Source organism: Hydra vulgaris, chromosome 04, assembly GCF_038396675.1.
Source record: "Hydra vulgaris chromosome 04, alternate assembly HydraT2T_AEP".
Taxonomy (NCBI): Eukaryota; Metazoa; Cnidaria; class Hydrozoa; order Anthoathecata; family Hydridae; genus Hydra; species Hydra vulgaris.
The window spans coordinates 27,331,756-27,354,399 of NC_088923.1; the positions used below are offsets into that span (position 1 = coordinate 27,331,756).

At 28.5% G+C, this 22,644-nt stretch overlaps 2 protein-coding genes across 3 annotated transcripts; one reads left to right on the forward strand and one right to left on the reverse strand.

The window, feature by feature from the left end:
* Window positions 1-1,957: 1,957 nt before the first annotated feature.
* Window positions 1,958-8,833, reverse strand: LOC100198324 (uncharacterized). Its single transcript, XM_065795941.1, has 9 exons — window positions 8,374-8,833; window positions 4,621-4,878; window positions 4,349-4,513; window positions 4,105-4,249; window positions 3,745-4,007; window positions 2,968-3,535; window positions 2,734-2,891; window positions 2,427-2,622; window positions 1,958-2,338 (listed from the first exon to the last, which is right to left on the reverse strand). The coding sequence occupies exons 1-9, from the start codon at window positions 8,623-8,625 to the stop codon at window positions 2,151-2,153; spliced, it is 2,193 nt and encodes a 730-aa protein (XP_065652013.1). The 5' UTR covers window positions 8,626-8,833; the 3' UTR covers window positions 1,958-2,150.
* Window positions 8,834-9,217: 384 nt separating this feature from the next.
* On the forward strand, window positions 9,218-17,314 carry LOC136079718 (uncharacterized). Of its 2 annotated transcripts, none has more exons than XM_065795942.1 (2): window positions 9,218-9,422; window positions 16,257-17,314. In XM_065795942.1, the coding sequence occupies exon 2, from the start codon at window positions 16,257-16,259 to the stop codon at window positions 17,259-17,261; it is 1,005 nt and encodes a 334-aa protein (XP_065652014.1). In that variant the 5' UTR covers window positions 9,218-9,422; the 3' UTR covers window positions 17,262-17,314. The 2 variants fall into 2 exon arrangements, with proteins under 2 accessions (XP_065652014.1, XP_065652015.1); XM_065795943.1 differs by having other exon boundaries at window positions 9,218-9,354.
* The last annotated feature ends 5,330 nt before the right edge of the window (window positions 17,315-22,644 follow it).

Below are 22,644 nucleotides of genomic sequence, written 5' to 3' on the forward strand. Positions count from 1 at the left end.
CCGATTAAACATTTTCTGGGCCCAATCTTTGTGTTATTTTGCATATTTAAGTTGTTTTTCTTTATTCCCACACCGTAATAATGGTTTTCGAATTGCAATACACCCTCTTAATCCCAATTTAAGTAGGTGCCGTCGAGTAAAAGAAGAGCTGACGTTTTTCCCAGTTGCTGTGTTAATGTCTTTTGTCAACTCGGTTGATGCTTTTTTTGTATTTCTTAAAGATAGGGTTTTTAAATATTTAATGTTATCTTTTGTTACCTTAGAAGGTCTACCACTTTTCTTTCTATCTTCAAGAGAGCCAGTTTCTCTAAACTTTTTAATGATTTCTGTAACAGCATTCTTTGAATGTCCTGTTTTGGATGTAGTTATTATGACACATCGTTTTAATAAATAAACAAACAAATCCCTCATGTTTTCTCATCAATTTTGCTTATTTATTCAAAATAATATATTCTTTGAATTTTTCTTATATATTATTAAACTTAAGTACGCTTTAAAAAAATTACATAGAAAAAAAATTGTAAATACGTCTAATTATACAAGTGGTCTAAAACATATTCACAGTACTGTATATATATATATTTATATATATATATACAGTACTGTACTATATATATATATATATATATATATATATATATATATATATATATATATATATATATATATATATATATATATATATATATATATATATATATTATATATATATATATATATATATATATATTTATATATATATATATATATATATATATATATTTATATATATATATATATATTTATATATATATATATATATATTTATATGTATATATATATATATATATATATATATATATATATATATATATATATATATTTATATGTATATATATATATTTATATGTATATATATATTTATATATATATTTGGGTGGTTCATACTTTTAAAATTTTGGATATGGGAGTGCGCGTAATATTTTTTATGTAGCGAGAATCAGAATATTTTCAAGAATAATTATGTTGAATCAAAAAAATTTTGCAAATAAACAAACAAATTTTTAAGGATCACTACTCATGATCCACTTAGTTATTTGGGCACCCAAAAACTTTTTTTTTAAATACAGAGGTTTTAAAAAAATAAGTGCTTATATTATCCTGACAACTTTAAATTGTTTTTTGAATTTAAATTACAGAAAGATATTTAGTATTGTTAAAATATTAAAATATTTTACTATATTTTGCTTTTATTCAAAAAGCAATTAAAACCATCGCAATTCAAGACTTTAAAGGAGGCAATTTCAATTAAAAGCATTGGAAACTTATACTCAGATTACACGAATATGGGCTCTTTTAATGAAGTTAAAAATAAATGTTTTTATGCATTTTTTCCGAACAAAAATGGAACGGATTTCTGGCTAAAATATTTTTCTTTATGAAAAAATAAATATCTACATTTCAACATCAAAATTTCGCGCAACAGATTCTTTCTTGTGGAATGATAATATTTTAACAACACAAAAAATTGAATAGATGAGAGTTCCTAATTACATGAGAGTTGCTATTTACTGCAAATAAATTTTCTGTAACTATACTGTTTTCTATTTTCACCACATAAACTCAATTCAAAAAATACCAGGCAACATAAACTTCACTACGTCACATTTTAAAAACCTTTTGGTATTCTCATATTACTTAAGTGCTCATATTACGCGAATCTCTGTATATAACGGACATATCTTATGATATTTAATAGTTTACACTTTTATATGACTAAATTATTTAAACGAAGTAAAATCGTTTCTTTTGGAAGAATATATAGTTGTTCTTTTATAATTATTATTTTATTGAAATTAAAAACTAAAAGACAAGTTTTTATTGTGGTATTAAAGGCGCTATTGTAATAAAGTAAAAGTTAAAAAAAAGTTTTATTTTGGCTTCCCCGAATATAGTTTTTAAAGTAAAAATTTCAAAATTTTGAAAAAACTATCAAATAATTATTTGAAATTTTAACATTATTTATATTGTATTGTGAATTTATATACAAATGTTGGTTGTTATATAAAAATGTCGATGATGAAAAAAGTGACGTCATTAATTTGATACGACGTAATTCATCCCTTGAGTAAGTTAATCTTGATTACATCAAAATGTTTATTTAAATAACTTTATTTTCTATCTTCTCTTTTATTTTCCTTCTTTTTTTTTTTCGGAAGCAAATTTCGTCTGTTTAAAATAGCACATGCGCATATAACAAGTATTTGAAGTCCTATTATTATTGCGAGAGTGGCAGTGACAATAATATTCATAGTTGATTTTGTGATTGGAGAATTTTCCATAACTTCTATATTTGGACCTGAATAATATTATAAACTTTTAGATAAATGCATAAAGCAAAAAACTATTGAAAAACAAAATGATAACAAATTGTCTTAAGATTTTACATTTTCTTTCTTTGTAGAAATTTATGTCTCTGCTCCGATCATTATAAAAGTTATTACAAATAGGAAATCCTGGGGGTGGAACAATTTCTTTTTCAGGAGCTTCGTTAAACACCATTGCCATACCCTCAAGGGCGTGGACTTCAATGTGACAATGTAGAAACCATTTCCCAGGATTCGTTGACTTCAAACGCAAAACCTTTTTTGAATAAAAAAAAATGTTTTTCAATTTTTTAAACTCATTAAAGACTTATTACGGGCACGTTTCTTAAGGTTGTAATAAAAATAAAAGATATAATAAAAATTATACAGCGTATCCACCAGTTGGAATTATGATGGTGTCTTTACGAATAGGGTTAATTAAATTTAGACCAGGAACATTCCCGTTTGCCCAAGATGGATCTTTCCATTTTGGGTAGTTGCAAAACCTAAGTTTGGTATTAGCACAGTATATATCTGGTGTCTCGCCTAAAAAATAAAAGCACTTTTTTATTAAGTTGTTTAAAATGTAAATAAAAAACCTTTTATAAAATCCAAAATTTACCTATTACACGTCCGGTTTTTTTATCTTGCGGTGGATATTCCATTTTTAATAAATAAAAGCTGTGTCCGTGTAAATGTATTGGATGGGCCCAACCTGAACCTGATCCCATATTTGTCCATATCATTTGAATTGTTTTATTATAAGGTACGGTCAGCTGGTAGTGGCAATGGCAAATTTTATCTTCACCGCAATCTTTTTTGTCGCAATCGTAATCACTTTCCATTTGCTCGTTTTGAAATAACGAGTTTACCCCTGGATTTTCAAACTTTCTACCGTTAACAGCTCCAGGTGTAAACTTTTCTATACCATCTCCTGGAAAAGCAAAATTTAGAAAAAATTCAAGAGAATCTTCATCCATTTTTGGAGGTTGATCCTTATTTGTTTTTGCCTTCATTTCGCTCATTTTAATGCATTGAGTATGTGCTCCAACAGGAAATATCGAAAATGGACAATTTAAAACAATGCACGGTCTGTAGGAAAAACAATTTTGGCGGTTGCTGGTTGGTTCTACTTCTAGTGAACCTTCGTAGTGCAGTACAGCTTCAATAGTATGGTCTTTAACCCCTACCTAGTTGATTAAAAAATAAAGGTATATTTTTATAAAGTACTGTTTTTGAAGTACATAATGTTATTATATATTATATGCATAATATGTATACAAAACATTTTATATATGTATGATATATAAATTAACATATAAAGTTGTAATAATAAAGTTAACGACAACATCTATTACAATAAGGCTGTACAAAGAACTGTGCAAAGTATAGAACTAACCTCAAGACTGTCAGCCCGTATCCAGTAGTTGCCGTAGGGCTGATCTGCTGTAAGTATAAAATCATACCTCTCCCCAGGATTTATTATAAACGACTCTACAATCCATGGTTCAATGTCGTAACCATCAGATGAAATTACTTCTAATGAATGACCATCTATTGATATACGCAGGGGATATATAGAACCAACTCCAATGACACGAAATCTATATTTTTGACCTCTGGTTACATTAAACCAGGTTAGAGGGGCCATTACTTTCACACCTGATTAAAAAAATATATATTTTAAATTTAAAAAATATAGAACGCACTATAAGTTAAACAAAAGAATATCTACAGAATAATAAAAGTCAATATATACCCGTTATTTTATCGATGTATCTTCCCCTACCATTTATCAAACCTGAAACCCACGGCACTGCGCTGAAATTTCCTCCGTCCAACGTATGAGTTGTTTCATATCTATTTCTTCCTATATAGTTTCCGTATATCATTTTTATGTACACCTAAAAGGTTTCAGATATAAAAAAGTGCCTCACCAAAATAAATAAAACCTCACTATGGTAACAAAATAAATGTTCGTTTATGGAATTGTGTTTTTTTACCTCATCAGAGTTTTCATGATGCCAATCTCCAACAGTCATAATCATGTCTATAAGAGGTTGCTCATCAGGCTTTGGTCGTTCTTTAACTATAAATGGACCAAATACTCCATTAGTTCTCTGAGCACCTACATGACTATGATACCAAAAGGTGCCTTTTGGTGAAGCCTATATTAAAAAGATGTATTTTAAGTTTTTGACTTTTTGTCAAAAACTTAAAATACAAAAATAATCATTTTTTAAATATGCTGTGGATTATTTTTTAAACATGTTACCTTAAACTCATGTGTAAAGGTTTGTCCAGCAGCAATAGGGCACTGAGTAATATATGGCATTCCATCAAAATAAGGGGTATCTTTTTGATGTAAACCGTGAAAATGTATAGTTGCTGAATCGCTTAAAAGCATGTTGCGAATATGAACAGTAACCATTTGTCCAGCATATACAACAATTGGAGGGCCTGGCACTGTACCATTAACTGCTTCAACCATACGATTAACTCCATCCACTGACATAACTTTGTCCATTGGAACCTAAAATAGAGGAATATACTAAGTTTAACTATGTCAGATGTTTCCTTATGCGTTGTTAGCTACTTTAAGATGCGTTGTTAGATACTTTAAGATGCGTTGTTAGATACTTTAAGATGCAGGGAAATTGTAACAACAAAATATCTCGAAGTTCTTAAACATTTAACATGTTATACAACACTACTTAGAATTTCATTTGTGTTACACATAAGCCTATAATTGATAAGTATTTACCTTAAAGGTTTTTATCTAAATATATTATTTTAATACTTAGGTTTGTTTTTTAGTAAATGAATTATTGAAGTTTTAATTCTGTAAACGATTCAGTATAAATATTTTTAAACAAATGAACTTTATAGCGTTTTTTCGATTGACATGTTGTTAACATGTTGTTGATTCTCTGTATTGTCAAAAGTTTGCATGTAAAACTTTTAATCAAAATATTGTACTATTTTTTTTGATTTCAGAAAGAAGTTTTTCTATAGAAAACCTAGCACTACATACTTTTTCTAGCACTACATACAATTTATGATACTGCTTATTTTCTTCTGATTATTTGCTTCTGTTAAGTGATGTCAGGTAGAACCGTTTTTTTGTAGCATCCCAAATCAGAAAAAGAAAAACTATAATTGTTAAATGTGACCGTATCCGTTTAGCCGGATCAAGCACTCAGACCCCATGAGTATTTGCTTAAATGCTGATTAGATCTGGCTAGCTACTGCTAGCTCTATGGCTTTGATTGACTAGAACAATACCGTTAAAAAATTTAAAAAATCTTTAATTAAACGTAAAAAAACTTTGTCGGTGAACAATTTTTGGTTCGCCTTGAATTGCAATAGTTTTGATTTGTCATTAGACAAAAATCATAAACTAGATATTAACGTGAAGAATTGACTTCAAAAAGTTAGAATTGACTTCGAAAACTTGCAGTTTAATTTAAACTCTAATTTTATGTAATTTGTTTATAAATAAAAAAAACACTTTAAGCTTTGATGTTGCAAAAAGTTGATGCTACTACTGAAAACTTAACATATGAGACCAAAAAATATTTTATACATAGTCACTTGATATGAAACTTTCTAGATGTATCGACAAATGTATAAAAAAGATAAAACATTAAAAATCCGTTTTTGCAAAATTTCAAAAACTTAAATTTTATTAAGTTACTATCATTATTATCATGGTTATTTTTTTTTCTTTTTTTCCGCGATTCTTTTTATAAAGCAATCTACTTATCTATTTCTTTTCATTTGCATTTTATTAACGGTTCTTCTGCGTTTTATCAACGGTTTTAATATATGCTGCAAAGGTTTTTATGCATGCCTTTTATTAACAGTATTTATGCATACATTTTAATAAAATGTATGCATAAAACAGTTGATAAAATGTATGCATAAAAACCGTTGATAAAATGTATGCATTAAAACCGTTAAAAAAATGATTTTATTAACGGTTTGTATGCATATATTTTATTATTGGTTTTTATGCATACATTTTAAAACGGTTTTTATGCATACATTTTATTAACGGTTTTTATGCATACATTTATGTGTATTAATTACACAGTTTAATATTGATCTTAAGCTATTTTTGCTATCGTATACGAGAAATAAAGTTTTTAATAAATTAATATAAAGGTTTTGTGAAAGTTAAAGCAATAAATAACGCGAGGGTGGTGAACCGAATTCTGCTAAACAAGGCATGCATCGCAAAGGACTGTTGTTGAATTGGCACTCACAGTCAAAAAAGTCATAAACTATAGGTCGTGGCATGAAAATTGGGTTTAGCATACCAAAAATAATTTTAACAGAACGTTAGATTATTGCCAAGACTAAAAAACGGAGAATAGACGTTTGCTATATGACATTTGCTTTTTGATGTTTGCTATATAATGTTTTCTATATGACGTTCTTAAAAACTCTCATTACGATAACCTCCTTACATTTCTAAAATCCGAAAACTTTCAGGCTGCACCTGGCAACTTCATAAATTTGCTGGCAAATTACATGAAAAGTATTAAAAAATTAAATTAAAAAATAATACATTGCCATGAAATATTTAATTTACATACAAAATAAAAAGGAACGTTTTTTATGCATGAAATTTTTTTTTTTAATTTACAACTATAAAATAACAACACGTAAAATAACCAAATTTCCGCCCAAATTTATTTCCCGCCCTCGTGCGGAACTCAACCTCACCACCCTCAAAAGTCGTTACTAATAATGGATATTACCGCTGGTAATATCCAATGATATAACTTAGTTTCAATTTGTTGCACTAGTTTTCATAAATAGTGAAATTTTTTTTGCCAACTATAAATTATAATTTATTTGTTCAATTCCATGGTGGTCCTAAACAACATGTTAGCTAAAAATTATAAACCTATAATCTAAGCTATAAAATCATTCTTTAGTATTGTGTATGTTTACTGATAACACAAACTAATAAATCTTTTATAAATGAAATCATTTTTACTTAAACCTTTTCAAATATATGATACACATATATTGAAAAATGACTAAATATGCACAATCAATTACTTCAGTTGTTTTTTTTTCAAATATATGGTATACATATACATAATCTATTAAAGAAATAGATAAATATACAAAATCTTTCAAAGAAATGCAAGTTTATAGCAGTATCAACGTTAAAAGAATCTTTCCAATTATGGACTTTAAAAAACAAAGAGCAAAATTTCGAAATTTAATGGAAGAAAGAATTCAAAAAGAGTTTAACAAATTGGTCGTAAACATTTTTGCTCTTTATAAATTGTGGGTGTTATTAGTTTATAAATTGTGGGTGTTATTAGTTAAGGAGGTTCTTTTGTTTATATAATTATAACTATTTTATATTTTATAGCATTATCACTTACTTAAACAAATATATATTATATAATATATATTTGCTTAAGTGTTTTTGAAAGCTCACGTCAAACCAGAACTTGACTTTACGATAGACATATTAATTGAAAAAGAGAAGAATAATCTTATTTATATAGCCATAGATTATATAAAAAATGAGTCAAAAAATACCGAATCTTAACCGCTGACCAACCAACCATTTTTAAAACTACCGAAGATACCAATTGTCGGTATTCCGATAAAAGTTCTGGCTCTGCTTATTTTAAGCGATTCCCTAATTTTTTCTAAATTTAACATTCTGGATTTTTTCTAAATTTAATATTCTGGATTTTTTCTAAATTTAATATTCTGGATTTTTTCTAAATTATTCCAAAAGTAACATAGTGAGTACTTTAAATGCTCCAGAAATTTAGAAAAAAACTTTAGAAAAAAAAACCTTATTAAAAAAAAAAATTTATTTCGATCCTAATTTAAATTACATATTTTGCAAAATTAAGAGAAGCAATAGAAACAAGCAGAGCCAGAGTTTGCTAAGAGTTAAGTTATAGGAAAGAGGGTTTTTAATCGGGATGATGATGATATCGCTTAACATATATACTTTTTATTCATAATGAAATGATTTAAAACTTACATCTGTTGTGTAGTTAGAATGGTGTTCATTGTACAAATATAATTTTCCATTATGAGCGTATACGAGATTTTTTTCATAAATCATGGTTAACTTTTCTTGGATAACTAGCCAAAAAGCACATTTAGTTTGATTTGGGGGACACTCTTCGTAATTGAAACCATCGGGGTGTAGTTTTGCTAATGTGGTAACAAAAAAAGCAAAATGTATGATGAATTGAGAATATTTGCTAACGTTTTTATAAACGGCAACCATTTTGGAATGTTTTAAAGCATATTTTATTATTGCATGTTCCTTTGCATCGAATTATATTTTGTCAAGTATTATATAATTAGTAGTAACTGAAATTATAATAGAAATCATAAACACTTTTAAAGTTTTAAAATCCTAGAGAGAAATTTTTTTTTCTAATTATTTGAAAGAAGCAGGCTCTATAAATATTCTACGTTTCATCCACAAAAGCAGGTTTCAAAACTCTATGCATGAAAGATTACCACATTGTCAGTATATAGTGCTTTTTCTTAAGTGTAGCATGAAATTTTTGTTTTGTTTGGTCAACCAACAGTTATCTATTTCAATTTCACTATTTAACGCGCGTGTCTGCACGTTTTTAAAGAGGTTTTTTGTAACCTAATTTTCGGTCAAAAAATACGCAACTAATTTCAAAATAAATAAATAAAAAAATAGAAAATAAAAAAGTATGCTTGAATAACCTAACTTACTTAATATAATAAACAAAAAAAATAGGTTTTTTTTATCACTTTTTATATCAAACTCAAACGTTTTTTTTTAACAAGCTTGAACGTATTAAATTTTGAAACAATGTCATTTATAGTGAGAATGTTTATTTTCAGCTAAAATGGGTTCACGCTAAACGATAGTTGATGATCTGAAAAAGTGTTTTTTAAATAAAAAACAATTGACGCTGCAGTAAAGTATTATGAGCTGAGAATATTGGTGATATTGGTTGTCTTTTGAAGATTGGTACGTTGTGATTTAGCTTGTGAATTAAAGAACTTCCTTTTAAAAAATATATTTTAAAATATTAACAGGTAAATGGAATGGACCTGGAATTCTATTTTTATATTATTTTTTAGCAAAAAATAAATTTAAGCGGCGATCTGTTTTAAACTTCAAAACTAAAAAATTTCATATTTCTTTGTTTTTTTTTAAGATTTTCTCCATTCGACATCCCTTTGAAATAAATAATTTTAAATATTAGAAAATCAAACTTAATTTTAAATATTAGAAAATCAAACTTAATTTTAAATTTAGAAAATCAAACTTAATTTTAAATTTAGAAAATCAAACTTAATTTTAAGTATTAGAAAATCAAACTTAATTTTAAATATTAGAAAATCAAACTTAAATTTAAATTTAGAAAATCGAACTTAGTTTCAAAAATTTAGTGTTCGGCAAAATCAAATATACGTCAAACCTTTAAAGATTTGAATTTGAATTGTTCTTTGAGGGGATAGATTTGATTTGATTTGACAAATATCTGGAGGATTTGGATTTGATTTTCAAATATTCACTTTGTTCTCAATTTTTGCGTTTGAAAAAAAAACGCCAAATTTTACAGGCCCGCAAACATATATATCACTTTATTCCGGGGTCTTTGCAGTGGTTTCCGGAAAACCAACAAAAACCAACCCTGAAGATAATCTACACCGCTCTACAGTTGCAGCGCTCGCAAAAATTTCAAAATATTATAATTTGACTAGTGACTGCTTTACTATCTGCACTGTCCTGGACCCAAGATTTGGTATTGAATATTACAAAAATGATAAGGGCGCAAACAGCGAGTCGTATACAAAGATTATGGACACAGTCAATTGTGAATATCAAATCAATTATGCCCCAAGCAATGGTACAACTGCTACAAGCATTCAAAACGTTTCAAAATATACCCCGTTCAAATCGCGTGTTTCATCAAACCCATGTAATGAGTTTGAAAACTATTGTAATGATACAAGTAAGATAGATGGCGGCAATAATAGCAACATATTACTTTGGTGGAAATCTCGATCTGACAAATATCCAAACCTATCCAGAATGGCCAGAGATTACCTGGCCATTCCTGCTACATCTGTATCATCAGAAAGGCTCTTCTCATTAGGAAAAAATCTTATTACTGACAAAAGAAATCTTCTCTCTGCAGATACCATTCAAGCTTGCCAGTGCTTGAAGTCTTGGTTAGATTAAAAAGAATAAAAGAAGCTGTAATGTGTGAGAAATAGTAACAAATGCTGCAATATGAATAAAATTTATAGATTCAGATAACTAAAATTAATAAATGAAATAAGTTAAATAACGTTCAAATATACATCAAATCTTGGAAAGATTTGAATTTGATCTAAATTCAAAATAGGAAGATTTGAATTTGGCCATTTCAAACATTTGACGCATATTTGATCAAACTATTTGAATTTGTGCCGAACACTACAAAAATTAGAAAATCAAACTTAATTTTAAATTTAGAAAATCAAACTTAATTTTAAGTATTAGAAAATCAAACTTAATTTTAAATATTAGAAAATCAAACTTAATTTTAAGTATTAGAAAATCAGAGCTCAGAGCAGTAAACGAGAAGACATACCCAGCGGGCATTTGGTCCAAAAAAGACGTCTTTTAAACGCTCAAAAGACGTTCAGAACGTTTTTTGAACGTTAGAAAGCCGTCTTTTTAGGAACAAATGCCAGGTTGGTAATAGCATTAAGATAAAACTCTAACCCATGTTTTTAAAATATAGTAGCTTTAAATGCTCCAGAGGTTACTGCAGTCTGCTTTACCACACGTTTATAGGCGCTTGGCTTCAATGTTGGTTGTAACAAATTTTTAACGAGTAATACTTAAATATATTTAAACTTCCAAAACTAAAGCCAATTCTTAGGAGAGCAGCATGATTAAATAGAAAAATTATAATTTATAGAAAAATATTATTTTGAAAAACAACTCTTATTGGGGGAGAGTAAAATGAAAATCAAATTAAAATGGGGGGCGAATTTGTTCACGTAGTTAACGGACAGCCTCAATGAGTAAGTTAAAAAAATGATTTCAAAACAAATGTACAAAATGCAAGCGTTTAAACTCATAGTATACAAGAGCTAATTTAAAACATGGAAAAGAAGTGACGGTTTGAAAATACTTTTTATTTTAGGATCATTATATAAAATTAAACTTATCAAAGATTGCTTCGTATATAAAGATATTTTGGAAAAACAAATGGTTGCTTTTTGCTGGTAATAATTTGCCTTTAAGATGGCAATTTTAGCAGGGTAATGACCCTAAACATTTATCGAAACTTATTAAAGTATGGTTTAATACTAAGAAATACATTTTAACGAAAAGCCAGCTAACTCACCAGATCTGAACCCCATTAGAAGCAATTGGAAAACACCATCCGACTCAAAAGAACAGTTAGCAATATTAACTTGACTTTTGAGAAATATGTCATCCAAATTTAATAAAAAAAAATTAAGTTCATTTTTCAAAGTTGCTTTAGATTTGAAAGTAAATTTACTTTTTTTGCTATGTTTTTTAATTTTCTTCACATTATTAATTTCAAATTATTTTTTTAATTTTTTGTTTTCTTATCATTCTTTATTAACTTCTTTTTGAAAATGTAAGAGTTTTTTAGTTTAAAATATAATTTTTTTTTATAATTTAATGTAATCAAATAATTAAAAGTCTATTTATACAGAAAATTCAAATTTGCATTCAACAATAAACAATGTAATTTAGTAAAAATATATTGTTATTAAATTACATTGTTGTTATAATGTAATTTAGTAACAATATATATGACAATAATCTACTGAAGGATTGTAAGAAACAAATACAAGTATGATATAAATAATCTACTGAAGGATTGTAAGAAATAAATACAAGTATGATATAAATAATCTACTGAAGGATTGTAAGAAACAAATACAAGTATGATATAAATAATTTACTGAAGGATTGTAAGAAATAAATACAAGTATGATATAAATACTCTACTGAAGGATTGTAAGAAATAAATACAAGTATGATATAAATAATCTACTGAAAGATTGTAAGAAATAAATACAAGTATGATATAAACAAAATGTAAATAGTAAGTTATAGAAAACTTTAATAAGTTGTAAAACATTAACTAACTATTATCTTTATTAATATAAATATAAATGTTTCATTATATCTTGTTCGAATAAAACATACCAGTACAGTAGGGTAACTTTACATAATTTAGTCCATCACTCAATCTCGTCCACCATCTTTAATTGCTTATATGTCAGTTAACTCACATGTTGCACCATCAAAAAGACGTTTATTTGGAGCCTTATCAACATCAAAACAACTTTGACCACAAAATAATCGTAAATAAAAAAATCTCTTAAAAAAAATTTGTTGGTTTTTGATAATTTTTTTGCTACTCAGTTTGGCGATTTCAAACCTGCTAATACAACTCTACCGAGTTAATTATTTATTGTGCATTTTAGATTATAATTTAATTTTGTTCTCCACTATTTATTCTCTGATTGTAATAACATTTACAATCGTTTGAAATGGTAGAATACGCATAAAAAATTTTTCTGCTCAACCTACCAAATTATCTCAATCTCGCTCACAGAATAAACATATTTGTGCGACAGATATAAAGTTCCAGGTCGTTGTGCAGCAGCTATTGCCAAATTCAGAGTACCTAGGCCACATTACATCTTCAAGTGGAGGAGACGAGAGCATAACTGCAGGTATCCGGATGTGAAGAATTGCCCGGTGATACATTCAAGATGGTTGACTACCGCTAACAGGCTGCTTCGGTTATATGTAGCGAACCTCCGATGACGAAACACCTGGCTGAAGCAGAGCTATAAGACTGCGCTAAGAGCAGGAACAACCAGCTTGTTAGGAGCCTGCCACAATTTTCCTGCCACACCCAAGCCACCGAGCGACATATTCGTCTAGTGACTGAGGCATCGGCGGCAGTTTGCACTGAACAACGAGAATGATTGAATCCAGAAAGAAAATGAAAACGTTTGACAACAAAGCACAATAAAGACTTTAACATTTTATTTGCATGTGTAGTGTGTACTTGTGTACTGAGTAGTACAAGTATTTTAAGTAACTAAATTAAACATTGCCTAGTTGTATGTAAAATCTCAGAAAATTACAAAATTGCATAAAATTGGTGATATTTCAAGAGTGTTGGGACACCCCAAGACCAACAAATTTATGAGCTCTACTTTTTTGTTTTCACTAATGCTACTATGGAGCAACTATTCCACTCCCTGCCAATTATAGATTTGCAAATTTTTTTTTTACAATACTTTTAGCCCACCTTACTGCAAAAATGAGTACAAACTATAAAACCCAATACTCTGTAATGCTTGACTAATACAATAAAAACATTGTAACAATAAAAGCATTATATTTCAAGAAAAGTATATAAATTATCAAAGAAAAGTTAGAACAAATAAAAAAACCATCAAGTATTTTTAGCTTACACTTTTGAGGCACGTTTTGGACAACCACCATTTCAATCAAGAGCTTGCATTAGCCTTCACTTTTTGGATATCTTGACATCTGTATTACATGCTCCTTTTTCATGTTTTTGAACTGCAAATCTTAAATTTAAAACAAGGTATTCAGAATTTGTTTTAACTACAAGGGAGTGCTGCTACATCGACTATCTTATAGCCTGCTGCAACAAGGAAGTGTCGCAACATTGACTGAGGGTTTGGTTGGGGCAGACAGTCTATTAAATAATAAAAAAATGAAAAAGTATATTAAAATATTCCTTAGGTTTATGTTAAAAAGTCACCACTTTGAGCAAGTCTCACAACAGCGAAAAAAAAATTATTTTATGCCGCTTAACTGCAGATTTACCCATTTATATTAGTAAATTATATAAATATATATCTACATATATTTATGTATAGGGTAGATTAGGGTAATATGAGCACCTTGGTAATATGAGCATACTTAAAGATTTCTTAGATGTAAGCAGTGAAGTTAAAGTTGCTATGTATTTTTTGAATCGACTTTATGTGGTGATAACAGGAATTAGTACAATTAGCGTAAATATATATGCAGTAATTAGCGGGTATCATCTAATTAAAACGGTGTTAAATTTTTTGCGTTGTTAAAATAATATCATCACGCATGAATAAATCTGTGGCGCGAAATTTTGGTGCTAAAATAATAAAATTAATTTCATTATTTTAATCCAAAAAGTAACTTTTTGGATTAAATATGAAATTAATTTCATATTTAATCCAAAAAGTATTGGATTAATTTCATGAAATTAATCCAATACTTTTTGGCTTGAAAAACAATGCATAGAAACATTTAGTTTTGACTTTATTTAAAGATGCCATTTTTGTGTAATAAGGGCATGCTCAAATTACCCATTGATTTTTATTGAAATTACCTAGTTTTAATTCCTAAAAAAGCATTGGTTTTAATTGGTTTTTTGAATAAAAATAAAATATAGTAAAACTTTTTAATATTTTAACAATACTAAATATTTTTCTGTAATTTAAATTCAAAAAAATGGAATTTTTATCGTTCAAAGGTTTGAGTTGATAAAATTGAAAAAATAACGAACTAATTTTTTTTTTTCTTGCGGAAAACATAGTAGTATTGTTTCAACAAAAAGTGGCTTAAAATTTGATCTTTTAATGATAAGTTTTGTTAATAACGAATCATTATATTCCAAAAATTAGTTCTAATTGTCAGGTTGGTATTTTTTTTACAAAATTAATGTTTTTTTGTGAGCTAATTTAAAGTGCTCATATTACCAAGTGGTAATATGAGCATTTTTGTGACTTTTTTAAAACCTCTGTGTTTTTAAGAAAAAACTTCGAGTGCCCAAATATCTAAGTGGATCATGAGAAGGGATCCCTAAATATTGTTTATTCGCAAAAATTTTGGATCCAGCTTAATTATTTTTGAAATTATTCCAATTTTTGCTTAAGGTGCTCATATTACCCTAATCTACCCTATATAATTATGATATAAATATATATCTATATATATTATAATAATATTATATTTATATATATATATAATTATATAAATACTTAAATATAATTATACGTATATCATTTACTTATACTATAAATGATATAAATATAAAATAAGTAATATAAATTATAAATGATTTAAGATCCTTAAATCATACTATTAGCATAAAATTAACAAGTCATAGGTTATACCTCGTTGAAATATAACATTTGCTGAATGTTATAACTTATGACAATATTCATTATTAAATAGTATAACCTATGAATAGAATAATCTATATAATATAGTATAAATTATGACAATATATTACATAATATCATAATATTTGATTTTGTTTTAAAAGTAAGTAAATGTTTTTTGAGGATCCCAAATACGCTTTATAATATAAAGTACAAATAATTGGAGATCCTAAAAAAACATTTATATATATATATATATATATATATATATATATATATATATATATATATATATATATATATATATATATATATATATATATATATATATATATATATATATGCAGTTAAGTGGCGTAAAATAATTTTTAATTTTCGCTTAATTAAACTCTGCGATGGTGAAAAGGAAAAAAATTAATCTGAAAGTGACGTTGCGAAACGTCAAAGAAAACCACATTCGAATACGGAAAAATTCGAAATGTATAAAAAGAAAAGAAAAGAAAAGCTCCATACAAAAATAAGTAAAAGTAATTGTCGCTGTTAAATTTTCTTATTTTTATATTTCTATAATATATATTATATACGTATTATGTTTATATATACAAAAATTAATTTTATTAATTAATTCTGCACTGAATAAATTATTTCTATTAAGTGAACAGTTATTCTTAGTTAACATGGTAAATATTTGTTTAGATGGCTATGCAACGTGTTGGTCGTGGGAGACCAATTGCTCCAACAACTATTGTTGATGAAGATGAAATCCTGGCTGAACCACGTGTGTTGCAAAAAAATTGGTGTTTAAAGGAGCTTGGTTACTCTATTAAACAACCATTATCTGCTTTAAAGTGGCTAGCAAAGCGCGGATTGATAAAAAATAGTATGTATTGTGATACGTGCCAACGTCAGTTTGGATTAAATGCAAATCAAAATGCCACAGATGATTACCAGTGGTATTGCAAAGGTTGCAAACAGCGGCGAAATGTAAGAGAGGGATCCTTATTCAGTCAAACTAAGTTGATACTTCAAAAGTTAATTTGTTATATTTATGGGTGGAGTCGGAATATGTTACAGAGCGATATACAACATAAAGCCTTTATGAATGACGCTAGCCATACATTAGGTGATTCGAGAAACTTTTGCCGAGATGTCTGTGAAATTTACCTGGAAACAAATCCAACAATGATAGGGGGTATTAACGCTGTTGGGGCACCAATTGTAGTCGAAATTGACGAATCTAAATTCTTTTACCGTAAATATCATTGTGGGCAGTGGCGCCCAGGTCATTGGGTATATGGTGGAATCGAAAGAGAGTCATGCAAGTGCTACTTAGTTAAAGTTCCCAATCGGAATGCACAAACTCTTAAAAACCTTATAGAAAAGTTTATTTTGCCAGGAAGTCATATCGTTTCCTATGGCTGGGCTTCTTATGCTGGTTTAGATAACCTCCAAGATGGTATATATTCTCATTCAGTTGTCGTGCATGAACGCAATTTTGTTAATCCCCTTGATAGCGATGTTCATACACAAAACGTCGAAAACCTTTGGATGCGTGTCAAACGTAAACTTCGACAACAGTTTGGTACGCGTGAAAACTTGTTTACATCACATCTGCATGAATTTATCTGGCGTCAAACATTTAAAGAGTTTCCAATATTTTCGGCATTTTTATCTTGTGTGTCTCGTCAGTATCCTCTGTAGTTGATAAATAAAATTTTTCAATTATTATTTTCAATTATTTTTAAAAATATATTAGCAAGAACAATAATTGCAGTATCCTATATTCTATAATTGTAATAAGAAATTTGTCTAAAACAAACTAAAAATAAACAAACATAAAATATAAAAATATAAATTTCTTTGCATAATTAATAATGTAATAAGTAAATATTAACAATATAAATGTAATATCAACAATAAAAACAATTATTTTTATTGTTTTTATTGTTTTTATTGTTGATATTTAATATAATTAAATATCAACAATAAAAACAAAAAACAAAAATATTAAACAAAAACGTATTTAAAAAATAACTACTTTGAAATTTATCTATTTTGGTTTTTATAATTATTTTAGGAACTTTTAGCCTCTGCGAGCGAGAGCGCTAAAAGCAAAAATATTAAAATACTTTACGCCACTTAACTGCAGTATTACCTATATATATATATATATATATATATATATATATATATATATATATATATATATATATATATTTACTTACTTTTAAAATAAAATCAAATATACACTACAATTTGTTTTGCTATAAAAGATTTCTTATCATTCTTTAATGAATTCCAATAAAATCCTAAATAGAAATCAATAAAAAGAAATAAGGAAACCGACATTTGTTAAAAAGTTGAAGATTTTTATCTTTATTTATTTTTTAATTCTTTACTAACTCATTAATATTTTATTTTTAATTACAAACATGGATCAAGTCTGGAACCAGATCGGCATGATCGGCCCAGTCGGCTGATCGTATAACGAACATGGCAAACCATTAGAATATGAACGGCATCACCGGCGCATGGACCAAGCATGGAGAGTTTGCTGGGTGCTTCCTTCCCCCTCCCCCCATCGGGTTGCTACGGGCCTGAAATGGGCATAAATAATAAACATAAGAGGCGTAATATTTAAAACTATTGTTTTTTGTTTTTGAAGCTGGGTAGACGATCATCCATATAGATTTTACGATATTAGTCGATATTTTGATTTAAACCAGTTAAAAATCACAATTAGTTCAGTGCTCATACTGTTAAATAATGTTGTAAGGCTATTGCTTGTCAAAAAAGGTTTTTTTCATCGGCAAACAATTGTTATTAAGTTCGAGGCTTAGTAGAGCTCATTGATATATTAGGAAAAGTTAAAATTTAAAAAAAAGTTTATACGCACCCGTATTTACTGAATTCTGCATACATTTTATCATATTACAAGAAAATGACTTTCAAAGAATATTATTATTGTTTCATAAACATCAATAAGTACGAAGTTCTCTCGATACTAAATTCATTTTTTAAAAGAAATCTTCGCTGAATTGTCGCGACCAGCGTCTTCAGCTTAAAAGTTTTTTTTTATTATTATTTATATCTTATTTTTAAAACGGCAATTCTATTTTATGTCAATGGGATGGTTTCATCTTTTTCTGACGTAAGTGCGCCAGAAATGGTGTCCAAAGATTTGTTGACACATATTGTCCCTCATCTAAATTGATACCATTTTGTTGAGGGGAAAAATTGGTGGTACTGTATTTCAAGTGCCTCACGAACTTTCCTATCAAACTATTTAGCATCAACTTTTAGAGTTCTGCAACTGTCCCAATTAATTTGTTGTGCACAATGTCCATGTGTGTGGCAAATCCAGATCGTTCTGTTTTATTTCCTATTGTACTATTTTTGTGTTGTTGCATGCATGTTTTTATTTGCATTTTTGTTTCATCTATAAACTTTTTGCTACAATGACATTTAATAAGGTAAACTCCTGGGTGGCTGTTCATTTGTAGTTTGGATTTATTTCTTGATGTTAATATTGTCTCTAGGTTCAGGTTTGATTTGAAGACCGTTTTATATCCTCCTTCCTAAACGCCTTACTTAGTTTGGGAGACATTGTTAATACTCAGGGTAAAGAAATCGTTAGATACGTACTGGTGATGTTTTCAAATTTTTTTAGTAGTCATGAGTGATTTTTTGTTCTTTCGTTTTATTTATTTTATGATATTTATGAGATTGGACTGTTTATAGCCATTTGCGATAAATACTTGAATAAGGAATTTCAGTTCATTTTCTATATGTTTCTGACTGCATACATTAAATGCTCTATGTACGAAACCCTTGAATATTCCATTTAAAATTTGTGGGTCATTGTTTAATGTTGTCTTAACTTGAATGTTAATGCTTGCATTTTTTCTGTGTATTTTAAATTCATATTTACCATTTTTGTTATTTATTATCTTGAAAATTTAGTGTTTTTTTGTCATTTTCAAATTCGATAGTATATTGTATATTGGGATGCTGTTGATTAAGTATTGTCTTAAATTGATCAGCCTGGGCAGTGTTAGAGACTCTAGCATAATTGTCATCTACGTATCTATAAAATGACTTTAAACCAATAAGCGGGTTGGTTTTCAGCACTACAGCGTTGAAAACCAACCCGCTTATTGGTTTAAGTGCTCTTTTTTTAAGATATTGAAGAAAAGATTCAGTTAAAACTACCATAAATGAAAGACCTGTCGGACCTGAATTTTTAAGTTCATGTATTTCATTGTTCCATAAAAAGTATGGTCGGTATAATCACAGTTTATCAGAAGAATCACAGATTATCAGAATTTTTATTTCTTTCATATTTAGTTTTGTCGCTTTTTCAAAGTTATCGCTCACCTCCAATAGACTTATGAGTACTTCAATTGCTTATTTAAGAGGAAAAGACGGGTACAAGTTTAAAACGTCTAGTTTTAATTCACTTAAAACTCTCTCTCCTCAGCGTTTGCGCAACTTCATCTTTTTTGTTGTATTGTAGTTATATGTATATATATATATATATATATATATATATATATATATATATATATATATATATATATATATATATATATAATATATATATATTAGGGTGTGTCTAAATGTGTTCTATGTAATAAATTAATACTAAATTGTTGTTTTATGACCCACCCTGTATATTAAGGTGTGTCATAAAACAACAATTTTTAAAAATGTCTGATGATACCCCTAAATGTGTTCTATGAAATAAAATAATACTAAATTTAAAAATTTTTTAGGGGTGGCTCAAGACCCTTAAACATCAGACGGGTCCCTTATATTTTGAAAAAAAAAAGTTCTTTAAAAGCATATCATGTTGGGTCTCAAAAGAAGTGCAATTTTATAAAAATTTCAAAAATTATAATCATTTTATATAATCATTTTAAGATTACTAGTTCAAATTTTATGGCTTATAAACTTTCCTTTTTTAACAAAAAATATAAAGATCCATATTTTCAGAGTTTTTTTAAATAAACGTATTGTGGTTCCATTAATTTTTTTAATTACTTTTGAAATTTTTATAAAATTTCACTTCTTTTGAGACCCAACATGATATGATTTTAAAAAATATTTTTTCCAAAATATTAGTGAACCCTTCTGATGTTTAAGCGTCTTGAGCAATCCCTAAAAATTTTTTAAATTTAGTATTAATTTATTTCATAGAACACATTTAGGGGTATCATCAGACATTTTTAAAAATTGTTGTTTTATGACACACCTTAATATACAGGGTGGGGCAGAGAAACTTGCTTATTCGAAACATATATTATAACTAAAGTATTGAATATATACAAATGAATTTTGTAATAGCATAATCAAGAACAAGTAAATTTTACAATTTGCCAGTTTTAAAGATGATATCACGCAAATGACGTCCGTTATTGTCAATACATTGTGTCAGTCGTGTCTGGAAATTGGTGTCGACTTTTTCCAGCATCTCAATAGGAATGTTGGCGATGGCTTCACAAATTTTATTCTCGTTGTTGGGTCTGTCATGGTACACGACGGACTTCAGATGTCCCCACAAGAAATAGTTGCAAGGCGCAAGATTAGGGGACCTGGCTGGCCACTGAAGATTGCCCCTCAAAGAGATCACGTGCCCAGGAAAGACTTTGTTCAAGAAAACTATGGATGCTCTTGATGTATGCGCAGTTGCACCATCTTGCTGGAACCAAACATCGTCCAAGCCCATCTCGTTCAGTTTTGGCAGAAAGAAATCCTGTAACAACGTCACCTAACGCTCAGATGTCATCGAAACTGTCCTTTCATTTTCTTCGAAGAACCAGGGACCGATTATTCCAACTCGGGATATTGCGCACCAAACAATCACACGTTGCGAGTGTAGAGGTTGTAGGTAAAGTTCTCGTGGGTTTTCAGCGCTCCAATACCGCATGTATTGCTTGTTCACAGCCCCAGAACGATGGAAGTGCGCCTCATTGCTGAAGAACACAAGCGTGTCATCAGGCAAGTCGAGAAAAGCCCTACACGCAGCCTCACGAGCATCGAAGTCTCGAGGAATCAGTTCCTGGGCGACAACAATCTTGTAGGGGTGAAACTTCAATTCCTCATGAAGGATCCGTCTAAGAGAACAAACTTATAACCCAAGAGCTGATGCATGCTTGCCAGCAGATCGTCGGGGAGACCTCAAGATGGATTGCCGCACCGCTTCGATGTTCTGCGGAGATCTTGCAGTCCTTTGGAGACCAGGCCTCTTCTTCTTCACATCTCCAGTTCCCTGAAGTTCTTCACCCACGAAACTGTTGTCCTGGAACACGGCCACGAGGTGCAACATGGAAGTGCCGACGAAATCCAAGCTGTGTGGCGATGATTGGTTTACCACAGGAAAAACATGCCTCAACCGCAAAAGCACGTTCTACGTTCGTCCATTCCATGACTACTGCAAAAAAAAAAAGAAAATAAATTAATGCGGCTCATCATATAAACAAAACTTTACAGTTTGCGCTCTTGATTTAGCCCCTCCTTAAAGTTATCGTAGCATATCACACTTCAGGAAGGCTAATTCAAATAAGCAAGTTCCTCTGCTCCACCCTGTATATATATAAATATATATACATATATATATATGTATATATATATATATATATATATATATATATATATATATATATATATATATATATATATATATATATATATATATATATATATATATATATATATATATATATATATATATATATACATATATATATATATATATATATATATATATACACACATATATATGTATATATATATATGATATAACGGGTGATGCGGAAGTTATCGGACAAAATAAAAACGTCAATAACTTATTTATAAATAAAAAAACAAACTACTATTATGTTTTTTTTAAATAAAGCATTTATCTTTTAATAAAAATATATTACTTTTTATATGAAAAAACACCACCATCAGCAATTGATCTCAATTTTGCTCTGACGCCTTTCAAATGCGACTGTAAAAAGTTTAAATCAATTTCTTGTAGTTTTAGTTTAATGCGATCAATCAAAACTTGCTCTGTTGAAGCTTGCCAATCTTCCTCGTA

Bases quoted from the DNA above. Each gene is read 5' to 3' on its own strand.
- LOC136079718 (XM_065795942.1), top strand. From the start codon at position 16,257: ATGGCTATGCAACGTGTTGGTCGTGGGAGACCAATTGCTCCAACAACT.
- LOC100198324 (XM_065795941.1), bottom strand. From the start codon at position 8,625: ATGGTTGCCGTTTATAAAAACGTTAGCAAATATTCTCAATTCATCATA. The intron at 4,879-8,373 runs GTAAGTTTTAAA...CCTCTATTTTAG, and splicing joins ATTCTAACTACACAACAGAT to GTTCCAATGGACAAAGTTAT. The intron at 2,623-2,733 runs GTATAATTTTTA...TATTCAAAAAAG, and splicing joins TTCCAACTGGTGGATACGCT to GTTTTGCGTTTGAAGTCAAC.